Source organism: Daucus carota, chromosome 1 (genome assembly GCF_001625215.2).
Source record: "Daucus carota subsp. sativus chromosome 1, DH1 v3.0, whole genome shotgun sequence".
Classification (NCBI taxonomy): Eukaryota; Viridiplantae; Streptophyta; class Magnoliopsida; order Apiales; family Apiaceae; genus Daucus; species Daucus carota.
Window position 1 is genome coordinate 36,927,096 of NC_030381.2, and position 13,606 is coordinate 36,940,701.

At 35.2% G+C, this 13,606-nt stretch overlaps 2 protein-coding genes across 3 annotated transcripts; both read right to left on the reverse strand.

Moving 5' to 3' along the window:
* Positions 1 to 1,331: 1,331 nt before the first annotated feature.
* LOC108204821 (trihelix transcription factor ASR3) lies at positions 1,332 to 3,853 on the reverse strand. Its single transcript, XM_017374448.2, has 2 exons — positions 3,070 to 3,853; positions 1,332 to 1,959 (listed from the first exon to the last, which is right to left on the reverse strand). The coding sequence occupies exons 1-2, from the start codon at positions 3,701 to 3,703 to the stop codon at positions 1,652 to 1,654; spliced, it is 942 nt and encodes a 313-aa protein (XP_017229937.1). The 5' UTR covers positions 3,704 to 3,853; the 3' UTR covers positions 1,332 to 1,651.
* Positions 3,854 to 5,068: 1,215 nt separating this feature from the next.
* Positions 5,069 to 13,606, reverse strand: LOC108198966 (plant UBX domain-containing protein 7). 2 transcript variants are annotated; one of them, XM_017366747.2, is made up of 11 exons: positions 13,442 to 13,606; positions 11,777 to 11,904; positions 11,561 to 11,674; positions 10,676 to 10,880; positions 10,373 to 10,450; positions 10,214 to 10,282; positions 9,240 to 9,380; positions 8,434 to 8,536; positions 7,366 to 7,542; positions 6,325 to 6,590; positions 5,069 to 5,902 (listed from the first exon to the last, which is right to left on the reverse strand). In XM_017366747.2, exons 1-11 carry the CDS (start codon positions 13,541 to 13,543, stop codon positions 5,738 to 5,740), a joined length of 1,548 nt encoding a protein of 515 aa, XP_017222236.1. In that variant the 5' UTR covers positions 13,544 to 13,606; the 3' UTR covers positions 5,069 to 5,737. The 2 variants fall into 2 exon arrangements, with proteins under 2 accessions (XP_017222236.1, XP_017222229.1); XM_017366740.2 differs by having other exon boundaries at positions 7,366 to 7,545.

Below are 13,606 nucleotides of genomic sequence, written 5' to 3' on the forward strand. Positions count from 1 at the left end.
ATACATGTGATTGCAATTACGATCGATAGCTTAGACTGGTTTTGGTGAAGACAATACATGTGTATATATCAATTTCAACAAATCATTTGATTGTGTCTTAAAAAAGAGTATATTAATCAGCGACGTGGTCTGCTTTATGTTTGTTTGACTCGATTGTTATTGCAGATGTTGTATGATTTTTCATTATTGAATTAATTCCTATTTTCCAAAAAAGAATGTGGGTTATATTATTAAATAATAAATAAATATCATTTATATAATTGATAATTCTATCCAAACCCATCGCAGTTTAACTTCGGGGTGGCAGTTTCGGGTAACAGGTCGTGTTCGTGTCAGCAATCGGGTCGATTTCGAGTCGATTTCGGATCAAGTTATAATCACTTAAAATTGAATAAAACTGAAAATTGAACTTATTAGAAATGAAATTCTAATTTCGGGTCGATTTCGATTTATAAATTAACTTTAACTCCGTTCATATTGGATCCATTAACCTCATCAGGATCTCGGATTGAATATGGACATGTCCAGAGCCCGATCATGACTTCATCTCGCCAGACCCATTTCTAATTCGATCAATTAATTCTAATTCTTATTTTAGTGTTTTTTACTAAAATTCTTATATATACATAAACATATACACATACATCAATCAAATACATAGACGATATATATAAAATTTTAATATCTTAATAATCTTTTAAATTTTTTAGACTGGATGGATAAAGAAGCTAGTTATTCCTTAATATTCATTACGACAAGCTCTTATTTGACTAGTGATAAAAAATGATGTCATTTAATTTAATTTAAAATAAGTGTTTAATGTTTATAAGTCAGTAATTATTTATAATAAAATTTAGTTTTTATATTATGTGTTTGAATAATTTATTTAATATATTTAGAAATTATCGGGTATAAAAATTGTTAATATAATAATAAAATATTATAATATTATTTTTACATAATTGTAAAGTTAAATTTAAAAAATAAAAATAAATCAATTAAAATATTATAATTTTCAACTTCTTTCTGATTTATAAATCGAAAATTGACTCAGAATTTTTTACAGGCACCGTACAAAATGTTACAAGTCTAGAAGTTAAGTACCGGCTAAGCACCATCAATGTTGTTAAGAAGCTGATGCATCTTGCACATACCTTCATTTGCACGAGCTTTTTCTTTTTTATAATTTCCAGCTCAACGAATATATGGCATGGCCATTTACACATCAGTCTCGACCTATAAAATAGTGAGATTACGTGCAACGATATATACAAAATACCAGCAAAACAAAAAACTAAAAAAACATCGTCATCCTTTACAGTAAAATGATAATAATAAGTTCTTTATTTATATCAAACGAACAAACCCCGCGTTCACATCATGCAGTCTTTTCCACAATTCCATTATGTGCATATATGAGACACATATATGTAGCAATGTAGATGTAATTAACTAGGGTTTCCTGCGTCACATATTTAACATCAAACACAATTTCGTCGTCATTAATAACAGTTGTTACTCTTAATAAACCCTAGAATCCTTCACAAAGTTATAATATTATAATTAATTCAAATAATAAATTATTTATTCACTTGTTATTTTAAGCTGCATTCAGTTGTTAATCCGTAGGTAATTAAGTAGGGCTTGATGATCAGGATCCTGGCCGCTGGTCCGCAGCTAGAGACTGAATAGCACCCGAAAGATTATTTACTGCAGCAACAAGACTAGCCACACCTTCTCTCTGCGCCTCATTCTGAGCTTCGTCGAGACGAATCCTCTGCTCCTCAAGCTCCATAAGCTCACGGTGTCGCTTCTCCTTCTTTTCCTCTGACCGTTTTAGGGCTCGTGCCAACGATGAAGCTCCGTGAACAATGCTTGATCCTATGTCTCGAACTCTCTTGCGTTTTGTATCCGGATCAAGATGACTCCCCCACTCCGTCTCTGACGACACCGAGGCTTCTGCATTTTCTCACATTTGTCACACAAATTTAATAGGTTAGTTTCTTTTAAATAAAAACCCTAAAGCCAACAAAACACAATACCAATGATCACACTCACACACACATGTGTGTGTTGACTGTGGTCGCTTGATTAAATGCTTTTCTCATGTTCTGCATATGCAGTTTTGTACGTACAATAAAGCCAACTCCACCATCTCACACACAAAGCCTTGAACAATTCTTAATATATTTAAATAATCTGTATCATCAGTCTGTTTCCAGATCTAAGACTTGCAAAAAAGCTGTGAAAAGTACAAGGCAAGCGTGGTCTGTTTACAGCTAGCTAATTTTGTCACAACAAAAAAGATCAACGTCCTTGTATATACACAATAAATATATCAAGTACCATGCAATACTTGTTGTTCTTATTATTACCTCCCGATTTTGTAGATGCAATTATGCTAACCATACTTTTATAAAGAGGAAATGGCCATTATGGTTCTAAAAAGTAGCTCAAAAGCTCATTATAATCATTTAGGTCTTTCAAGAACAAATAAGTGCTGCATATAATTCTTCCGAAAAGTGTGACCTAGCTAAATGGCAATGCAAACAAGCTTGCATGATTGTATCACGCATGGACTATCTCAGTCTGCCATACCAACATTATCTTCAATTCTTTTTTCACACACACACATATATATATATATATAATATTAAATTGCATTGCAGCTATTATATATGTTTGGTTACTAGTGAAGTACAGGAGAGCAATATGTGAATCGGGTGATATATATAGATTTTATTACTCATGAGTTTCCACTTTCCCACTACAGTATCGTTTATATCGCACCGTCCAAAATAAGAAAAGGCCCACATAAATCAATAATAGTGTGATACGATGCTACTACACACAAGGAAAAAAAATAAAAATTTAAGATCGGGGGATGATAATGTAATTTCGTAGGGTTTGACTGTACGGCATCATTCCAATATAATGAATGAGGCCTGTGTCTGTGTACATAATGTGGTGGGTACAGAGTTTTCAAACTCTGCACCTTTGACCAAAACATTAGCTTCCGGACAATAACCTTAATTAGAATCATGGGAGTGTGTTACAGTAATTATTTACCTGAGACAACCGGTGCCGGAGCCACCGTGGACGGCTGAGGAGGTGGCGGTGGTTGTTGATGATGCATGGGTGGTTGTGGGGTGGGAGGTGGTAGGATTTTAAGTGGGCTCTTTTTTTGTACGACTTCTTGAAGTTGTTGATAAATTTGGTGAGTTAAATTCGATGGTAAATTATGATCTTTTCGTTGTTGTTTATCCATAGCCCAATAGGAAGGGAGATTTGATTGCGAACTTTTCGTTTCGTATTCGCGTACCTTTTTATAGTCTCGTAGTAAATTATCCCATTTATCATTGCACTGGTTTTGGCTCCGGAGGCACCCATTGTTCCAGCAGAAATTCTCCACCCATTTCCACCGCAGCTCTCCGGTGTGGCGCGGCGTGGTGGGGTCCACATTGTTGGGCTTGGAGCGGCGCTGGTCGTCGAGTCTCTTGGCGGTGATGAGGACCAGTGTTTCTTCCAGAGTCCAATTGCCTTTGCGGTAGTCTCGGTAGATGACAGGAGGAGAGGTGGGAGTGTTGGTGGCGGAGGAGGTGGTTATGTTGATGTTGGCGCCGTGGAGGAGTGGAGGCAGGTGGTGGCGTTGCGGTGGCTGCTGGTGGTGGCGGTGGAATGTGTTTGGTGGTTCAGATGACATTGTTTGGCATCAAGAGAGAGAGATATAGGGAGAGATGGGAGAGATGGGAGAGACTGGGTGGTTTTTGCTGATTTGTTTTTATTGTGAACAATGACTAAACAGAAGAAGTGTGTGTGTGTGTGATATGTGAGAGACATGAACTGTGTGAGACTGAGTGAGAGTGACAGTGTCTCTTTTTCACTTTTAGCTTCATATCACTTCCTCGCAATTTAATATGTCTATTATAAATTATAATTATTACTTCAACTTGCTTTCATGGGATTTTCACACTAAAATTTTAAATTTTGTTTTACAATAACTCTAATAATTCTACAACTATAATGTTATTTATAATTTATCAACATGCATACAAATCTTAGTACAAAAATTTATAAAAGTATAGCCAGATTAAGATTTTAAAATTCTTAACAATTTTTAGAATTATGCCAAAATTTGTTGAATTAATTTTGAATTTTTTTTAATATCAGCCGGTCTGGAGTACAAGGAGCCCGCTGATGAATTTGCTTGTGGACAACTTAAATTCTGTAATACAGACTCATTTGTCTCTTGTAGCTTTTCTAAATTCAATATTTTACATTTCAACTTCATTCTCAAAATTCAGCTCAAGCTCAGTTCAAGGTTTTATACGGTCCTCGAGCTTCAGATGAAACTGAAATTTTGGACTCTTAAAATTATACCTTTTTAAGATATTAAAATTATGTGGATTCAGATCTAGACGAAGATGTGAATATATAAATACTGGAATTAAGAAAATACAATTATAATAAGGCTTAAATATTTTCAATTATGAAAACTAGATTATTCAAACATATAAAAGTACCAAAATTTATGAAATTTTAAAATGCTAAATAATCATATTAACAAACAAACTCGTCAGTAGTAACTTTTTATTTGAACTTGGAATAGTGTTTTGAGCTCAACTTGAAGTCTAGTTTTGAGGGGAAATCCCTTGTTTTAAGCTAAAAACTCAAAGTTTTTTTTTTAAAAAATCGTTAAATCAGTAAATGATACTACGTTTTCAATATAATGTTAAATTTTAAAACATGCATGACACAAGTTTAAGTACCATTTTAGAGTAATATTTGGGACTATTATATGTGATATGATATCTGAAACATTATTTCTCAATATTGTGCAATGAATTACCAGCACCTGGCTTTAATAAAAGTTCGTCCCGCCAAATGAAAATCACATGCTCAATATATCCATTATGCGTATCTGCTCATATATTCTCGACAGTAGGTATTGGACAACATAAACATAAATTTGCACCAAGATGATAGTACTATAGTATTTCTCGTTAAGGGGAATCAATGGTGTTAAATTGCAAGGTAACATAGACGATACGTCATTGGCAAAGGGTGGTTGTTTCCTCTAGAGGCTATTTCAAAGGCAGCCAATGGGGATGGCAAGGTAGATATGTATACAAACAGTTCAGATAAGAAATGTTAACAGCAAGATCAGCACCCATAAAAACAAAAGGTTGGAAAAAGAACCATTGATCCTCCAAAAAGAACTAGGTTCAGACGAGACTAGAGAGAACTAAGGTAAAAAACACTCAAGTATGTTCAGAACTAACTTAGAACCAGCCGACACTGGGCATATTTGGTGATAAACGACACAAGCTAGGCTTGCATATGATGCGCATTTGTGTGGTATAAAAGCTAGTTAGCTACTGGGATATCTTTGTAATGTTAATGGGTGATATAAAAGGCTGGCTACTAAGGTGTGGTGTTTTTGTAAAATCATTAGTTGTTTTCTGGTAAACAAGGCTCACACCTAAAAAGATAAGCTATGACTTCTCCAAAAAAACACGATTGTAACACCTAATATTTAGTTTAAAAAACAGCAGGTATAAACGCCCAACCATGTAACACATCTTGCTTTTAAAAGACTTCAAATACCAAACGGGGCTAGGGGTACATACAAACTGATGTTTGGCAGTTAAAGCTAACAGAGCTTAAAGAACAAACAAAATATTCATTTTGCCAGACTATTTGTGGCGAAAATAAGCTATTGGACCTGATATGCCCTTCAGTCCCAGTTGACTGAAATCATCGAGTCTGAGAGCCCAGATTCGTCAAAGGTCAAGTTGCTTTCATATTCCAAGGATCTTGAAGCACCTGGAATTGCAAGATTCAAGCGGAACTGCCGAGAATCTTCTTCGTCAAGCAGAGAATTGCAAAATGACCACAGCAGCTGAAAATAAAAGATGAAATGAATGAACTAAAATTAGGAATTTTAGAAAAGTCGTATACTTTAGTTTAGTACGGGGACAACTATGACCTACTAACATTTCCAAAAAAGCATTAATTAGTCGAAGTGTTGCATGAACATTGACCATCCATATAAATGAGGGAGGCAAATGAATCTGCCTGCCACTTCTATTCTTTTGAACTAGTATTTATTACTAGATTCTGTTGATTTCAGTTTTAACTCGAACAGCAGTAAAGGCAAATGCGGCCATACCCACTACTCTCCAGGTAACTTGAAAGGCTATTTCATTACTCTAATAATCATACTCTTTGCATACGGTGAAATATGAGATGACAAGATCAGAAAATGCAACCAGCTACATAGAGAAACTACTACAAAACAAACAAAAGTAGGAAAACCTCTACCTGTATCCGGTCAGTACGTAAAAAGTTCCTCTGCAGCCTTCGCCCATCAGGAAGTCGCACTCCAACTCTGCAAAGGAGGTCCTTATCAGCTTTAGGTTCTTCAGGCAAGGGTGGATATGCTGGGTTCTTTATTTTGCAGATATTTTCTTTAGCAGCAGTAGTATCCATATCTTGGGAGCCTCCAGTAGCATCGTCAATGCTTTCCGGGGCAGCTGCCAATGCTAGGAGCATATTCTCATATTCCTCCTCAGATATATCTGCTGCAACTGAAAACATCAAAAATAACTATATTACAACTGCAAAACAAATAAGAACAGAAGTACCCCCAATATATTGTCCAATTAAAAATACTACAAAATGATTTTATGATGCTGCAAAAGCCAAAAATTTGCACAAAAAATATTCAACTTGACCAAAAAAAGAAAGAACTGCTGAAAGCTCTGAATGGAGTACTTTGTTGCACTTCATCTTAAAATAACAAGCTATTAACATAAAAGCAATGGCATGAAACTAATACTATGATCGCAAGCTTGATAATATCGTTCATAAGCTTGTTCTCGAGGTAGAAGCAAACAAACTAAAAGAATTTGTTGTTGGATTTCTCATGTCTTTACATATTCGAAACATCCTTGGAAAAACCTTCAAGACTTGTCATCACTTAACAATAAAGGTGACGACATGATGTCAATATTATGATGCCAGATTTGGTTGTATAATAATATTGGCTTGTACAATAAGATAAAAACGACAAAATAGAGCTTAATGTATAAGTTCGTATATCCAAAAAAGATCCTTCAGGAAGTAAGAAAATTACATATATGATGTCTTCAGATATTATAAACGTCATTTAATGATCCTTTTAAACTTAGCACCACTCCACAATATTTACACACTGAGTTCTTGGCACATACTTCCATGGCTCGCAGCAGCGCAATTTAGTTGATATAGTGTGTTGGGTTACGGTCAATTACAGGAATTTACATTCCCAAACACACATGTCAGCGAAGTCAGCAACATAAACCTGTATAGTGCTTTACATACCTTGAACATTCTGAGATGAAGCCTGAAAAGTTTCTCTGCTTTGCTTCTCAGGCAAGGGTAAACATGCTGGCTTCTTTAATTTGCGTAGTTCTTCCTCAGCATCAGTGATATCCATATATTGGGAGATTCCCGTAGCCAATGATAGCAGCATATCCTCATATTCATCCTCAGATATATCTGCTGCAAGTGAAAACATCAAAATTAACTATATTACAGCCGCAAAACAAATAAAAGATGTAGCCACAATATATTGTCCAATCAGTAATGCTTCGAAATGGTTAAATGTATACTGGAAAGGCAAAAATTTGCACGAAATATATTTCAACTTGGCCAGAGAGAGAGAGAGGGAGGGAGGGAGGGAGGGAGATAAAGGGGGGGGGGGGAGCGAGAGAGAACTTTGTTGCACTTCATCCTAAGGTAACAAGCTATTGATATACAAGCAATGGCATGAAATCAGTACTATGATCACAAGCTTAATACTATCGCTCATAAGCTCTGAACGGAGTACTTTGTTGCACTTCATCCCAAGGTAACAAGCAATGACATGAAATTAATACTACGATCGCCAGCCTAGTACTATCATTCATAAGCTTGTTCTACAAGGTAGAAGCAACAAAATATAAGAATTTTTAATTAGATTTTTAATGCCTTTACATATCCAAAACATCCTTGGAAAATCCTTTAAGACTTGTTTTCTCTTTTTCTCTTAACAATAAAGGTGACGGCATGATGTAAATATTAAGAAGCCAAATTTGATTGTATAATATATTGTCTTGTGAAATAAGATCAAAATGACAAAATAGAGCTTAATACGATAAGTTCCTATATCCCAAAGAGATCTTTCCGGAAGTAAAAAATTTACATATACGACGTCTTTAGATTTTATAAACATCATTTAATGATCCTTTTAAGCTTTGCACCTCTTCATAATATTCACACTGAGTTCTTGGTCACATACTTCCATGGTTTGGAGCAGAGCAATTCAGTTAATCTGGTGTATTTGGTTATGGTCAATCATAAGAATTTACATTCCCAAACAAACATAATTTTATATAGTGCCTTATGTACCTTGAACATTCAGAGATGAAGCCTGAGAAGTTTCTGTGGTTCGTTTTTGAGAAAAACTGGCATGATGATCCTTTGGGCTTCCATCCATAAACGGTAGCAGATCCTACAAAAGGAAACAACGCTTCTAAATAAAGCATTTTAGAGCTTCAAAACTTTAATATTAGTAATATTTGAACTATTTTAACCCTATTATCACTCAAGTTACCAACGGTCTATAATTTACTGACTAGAAGAAAGCAACACAACCACCACAAATCTTCAATTAACACTCTGGACATGAGAGGTCTCTAGGTTTTCCAAAGTTGTCAATTTAAAGTGGTTACTCCTGTGGCCCACTCACCTACGTCTCTCCCATAATAAAGACGAATAACTAAAATTAGAATGTTAGGAACCACATTTTTTATAGAAACACAATATCTGTTGTAAAAAAGATTTACAAAAGAAAAATCAATTCAAATTCATAAGATTAAAAAACGATACTGGTCCAAAGAAGAATATACTTCAAAGAAAGTTTTTCTATACATTTCTTGTTCAGAGGTCTACCTATATTTTATATATCCTATTCCTTCCTTTTTCAAATTTTAGCAAGTGAATATGAACTTGCATGCCCCACACTCACACACATCTTGATGTATCTGAATTCTGAAAAGAAACTAAACCCTCGATCCTCTTATGAAGAGAGAGGGCATCTCCCTGGGCAAATGCATTTTAATTGCACCAAAATCCACCTCCCATTTATTTGACAAATGTCGGTATCATGGCACTAATCCCCCTCTAGATATCTACATGATTTGTAAAGTATGTACCTCCAGCAATGTCTCTGGTGGAATCATTCCTTTCCATGATCGCATTTTCTGTCCTGTAACAGGATCAACAATCAGAACTGCAGGGGAATCCAATCTGTAGTAAGTGCAGACCTTACTGCCCTCCTCCGTATCATCGTTTACCTACAATGACATATATGGATGAAAAAAAATTTGGAGGAAAAAAAAGTAATAACCAGTACAAGAAGTGAACATATCCATTCCAGAAAACCCTCTTTTGTGGTGAATGGTGGTCAAGTGTTTTTCCTAGTATTGCCAACAACATTTACTGTGTTATGAGACATCATGCCTCATATAAGTTCCAGAGCTGACTTATTTTTAAGTTTTTGTGGCGGATAGCTAATTAGCTTTATTTATACACTGCATATTCAAGTGACAAAACAAGAAATATCAAGTATTTAGACCATGTTGTATCATCCAATCTACAATATCAGTACATTGTCCCCAGTTCATTTGCAGACCAAACTGAATTAAAGAAGTTGCAGAAGTGTTCAGTACCTCTTTATATGATAGATTTATACACAAGATTTAGCGACTTAAACAAAAACAGATGTTTCTGAATATATAGGAAGACCTTCAAATATAAAATTGAAAGAATATGTACAGATACCAAAAAAGAGTGAATGAAAACCAGTTGCAAAAGAGTTCAATACCTTTTCATATAATAGATTTATACACAAGAATTAGCGCCTTAAACAAGGAAAGAAATTAGTGAACATAACGAAAGCCCTTCAAACATAACATTGAAATAATATGTACAGATACCAAAAAAACTGAACGGAAACTAGTTGCAGAAGTGTTCAGTACCTTTTCCTATAATAGATTTATACACAAGATTAAGCGAATTGAACAAGCATAGATATTTTTGAACATAAAAAAAGACCTTCAAATATAACATTGTAATAATATGTACCGATACCAAAAAAATGATTGTGCTCCAGAAGCACTATACGAACCTGCCAGAAGATGAAATTTGCTTTGATGGTTTGGGCAACAGCTTCATTTGCCCAAGTGTCACGGTTAAGCTGCACAAATATGCAGATTGATGAATACGCCCTTGCATTAAGAAAATATATCAATAAATATGAGAAAAATGTGAGCCAAGCCAACAATACCATATGTGAGCTGAATTCCTTCATGGATTGCAAATTGACCAGAAGCCATCTGTTCTGATCTTTCGCTGCATCTTTGGCCTGCATTACGCACAAACACACAAAAATCCACGTCAGATAAACTCGATGCCATGGGTCAATTTATAAAAATTAGACACTCATGTACATGAATGCCTCAGTTCAGTTACTGACTAGAAAAGCTAATAAAGTTTCTCTGTAAAATAAAGCCACTAATCTTAATAGCCACCCAGATTCAAGCCTTGCAATGTAAACAAAGACCATGATGTAGGCAAACAGATTGCTTACCATCTCAAATGGACCTCGAAACATTATTGCGAAAGGAGGACGATATAACGAGGCAAGATTATCTCGAGAGTTATCTACTGCAGATGCAGAAGATTGCTCTGCTTCCCAGATCCCAGGATGCTTTACTTCCCGGCTGGAATTGGGTAACAGTACGTCTGAACGATCTCCATTAGACACATACCCCAAAAAAGCAGCTCTTCTGGAACTATAAAGAAAAGGAGAGAAGGGGTGTTAAGAACTTTATTTTTTCTACTCAGTACCATAAGAAAGCCATAGAACAGTATAACAAGATCACTGTTAAATTTATCAGGAGCTGGAGTATATATTTAACAAGGCCAACTGTACTTATCGTTTATAGCACCCAAATATGAAAGTATGCAAACAACACACATCCAAACGAGATGCATAAATAAATAAAAAATTGTACGTGCACTAATCCTCTCAGAAACCTGTAAACTCTCAAGTTACCAAATCACAACATTAGATTGCATAGATGAGTGGAATTACTGTGACAAATATGTGTGTGATTGCTCACAAGAGGAGAGAGTGTAAGAAAGGATATAGTTGCAACTTTAAAAAAGAAGTTTATAGTTTACAACTTAAAAGATAAACACATAAGAGCAGATTCACAATATTCATTAAGTACTGAAACTACTAAATTCCTTATCATAGCAAAGCGAAAACTATAAAGCACCGAACTAAAGCATCCCTTATCCTAGCAAACGGGAAATTGGCGATATTACACCTAAATAGCACCGAATGAAGCAGAGAAGTAGAAAATGATATCAACAGACCAAGAAATATATAATAAGACAAGAAAAAGATCACGACTTCTAAAGTAATAAATTAAAACTTCCACTTATAGTCTAAGATTCGATTGCATACTGATAAAGCATTTCCCGGTCATAGAGGAGATCTCTCATTACTGGTAACGGAGCTCGTACTGTAGAATCATTGGTTGGCGCTGCATGTTCATGATCCAATTGCTTTCCCGAACCACTAATAGAAGAATGAAACAATTAGAGAGATTGATGTGGCATCCACGTAAGTAATCACTATAAAGAAAGTTACATAGTATTTCCTCTCAAACGCTCAAAATACCTTAAACTGTCATCAATCTGGGTTTTCGCATTTACCAATGGAGGAAATTCTGAATATGATGCAACAGCTCCAGTTTCATTCCCAGCATAAAAGAGCTGAATAGCTTCCGCAAGCTGCCAACCAGTGGCCTGTACACAAAAGATAATACAATTTATGAGCCTGTTAATGCAGAGTCCTTAAAGGGATATTTCAAATAATATGGCAGACATATGATACGTATTTAACAAGGAAAAGGGTTTAACAAGGGTATATAATGATGATCACATTTATTTATAAATATCCTAGACAACAAGTAAGATTCTACAAAAGAGGAAACTACTCCCGGTCGATAAGTATAATTAAATGCTAGTCTACTTCTATAAATAATATAGGAAATTATTATCAAATCATAATATATTTAAATTAAGTACAACTAACGCCCTTACAAATAAATATATATAAGAAAAGAAAATCAAGAGCACAACTCCGTGGATAAAGATTGCTCCCTTTTCTCTAAACTTATTATTAAAATGGGAGAGGGATATTAGATATGCAGTCTGAACAGTCAAACGTAAAGATTGCTTAGCTTCTTTGATGTACTTTTTTCTTCTACTTAACAAGAAATCATTTCGATTTTAGTTATTGTCAAAGCATAATAGCCATATACAATCAGAATATGCTTTATTTGTCTCATGTACTTCTTGCTTGCCTAGGTTGTACCACTGTAGTGGTGATGCAATATCTGAACAAAACTTCTTAAATTACTTCACAATTTCTGGTGGCATCATTCGAAGTGTAAAGGACGCCAAGTGCACTGCCCACACTTGTGCTTCCAAGTCCTTTTTTTATCTCAAGTAATCGCAATACATACATACCCTATCCGCTCCTCCACAGCGACCAGCTACAAATGCTAAATTCACTTCTAAGGCATGTGACACATGTGAATGTGCAGCCTTGCAGTTCGAAAAGATTTACACTTGATGTTAATATTAGTCACTTACTCAATCCAAAGTATGACTGCTAGTACTTCACAAGCTAATGATTATCTGGCAGTTAAGATAAGCTGACACCAACCAACAACCCGGATCAACTAAAACAATATTACTTCAAACTGGAATTGCAATTTCACCTTGCATATATACTACACATAAAGAGATATATTCACTCAGAACTGCAAACTCTCGCGCAAACACACACTAGATTTTTTATCCGATCAATCTAAGGTAAGAAAAATCATAACTTGGGAATGAAGACTAAAAAAATGTGTCCCTAACAAACTCTTCATTCTTTTCTGCTAACTAGTCCCAAAAACTATACTAGTTACGTGTTTTCCTATTCGAACCCCAAACAACTCACTCGAATAACCTTACTACAATGCTTAATCAACCTTCAATCTACAACGTAAAAATCAACTCAAACAATTACCAAACACAAAGAAACATGAGATCACACCCCAAAACAAATGCAAGAATCACACCCTAGTGCATTACACCACCTACGCATCTATTGGGTCTCAATCTTTATTACAAAAGCTACAATCACACACCCAAACACGTACAATCAATCTTTTAGCAAATCAATCAATACCCATCATCAAAAAATTTGTGCACACACAAAAAACATCGAATTTCACAACTTTCGCAGTAAAAAAGATCAAAAAAATAATACAAAAATAGCGGGGGAGACCTGTAAGAATCGGATAGCAGTTTCAGCGGTCTGCCCCTTGGCGATATGAAGAAAAGCAGTAATCAGAGGGTGTTCCATCCCTGCAACGTTGTCGTTTTCCATGCTTGCTTCGTTCTTCTGTACGCTGTGAGAGAAGAAGCCTCGTAAATACAGTCTGTAGTAGGA

What these genes read in the sequence shown, in the direction of transcription:
- LOC108198966 (XM_017366740.2), bottom strand. Translation starts at nt 13,543, where the DNA reads ATGGAAAACGACAACGTTGCAGGGATGGAACACCCTCTGATTACTGCT. An exon ending in GACCGGGAAATGCTTTATCA is followed by an intron (nt 10,881 to 11,560) that starts GTATGCAATCGA and finishes TTTTCTTTATAG; the next exon opens with TTCCAGAAGAGCTGCTTTTT. An exon ending in TTCGAGGTCCATTTGAGATG is followed by an intron (nt 10,451 to 10,675) that starts GTAAGCAATCTG and finishes TGCGTAATGCAG; the next exon opens with GCCAAAGATGCAGCGAAAGA.
- LOC108204821 (XM_017374448.2), bottom strand. Translation starts at nt 3,703, where the DNA reads ATGTCATCTGAACCACCAAACACATTCCACCGCCACCACCAGCAGCCA. An exon ending in TCCGGCACCGGTTGTCTCAG is followed by an intron (nt 1,960 to 3,069) that starts GTAAATAATTAC and finishes GAGAAAATGCAG; the next exon opens with AAGCCTCGGTGTCGTCAGAG.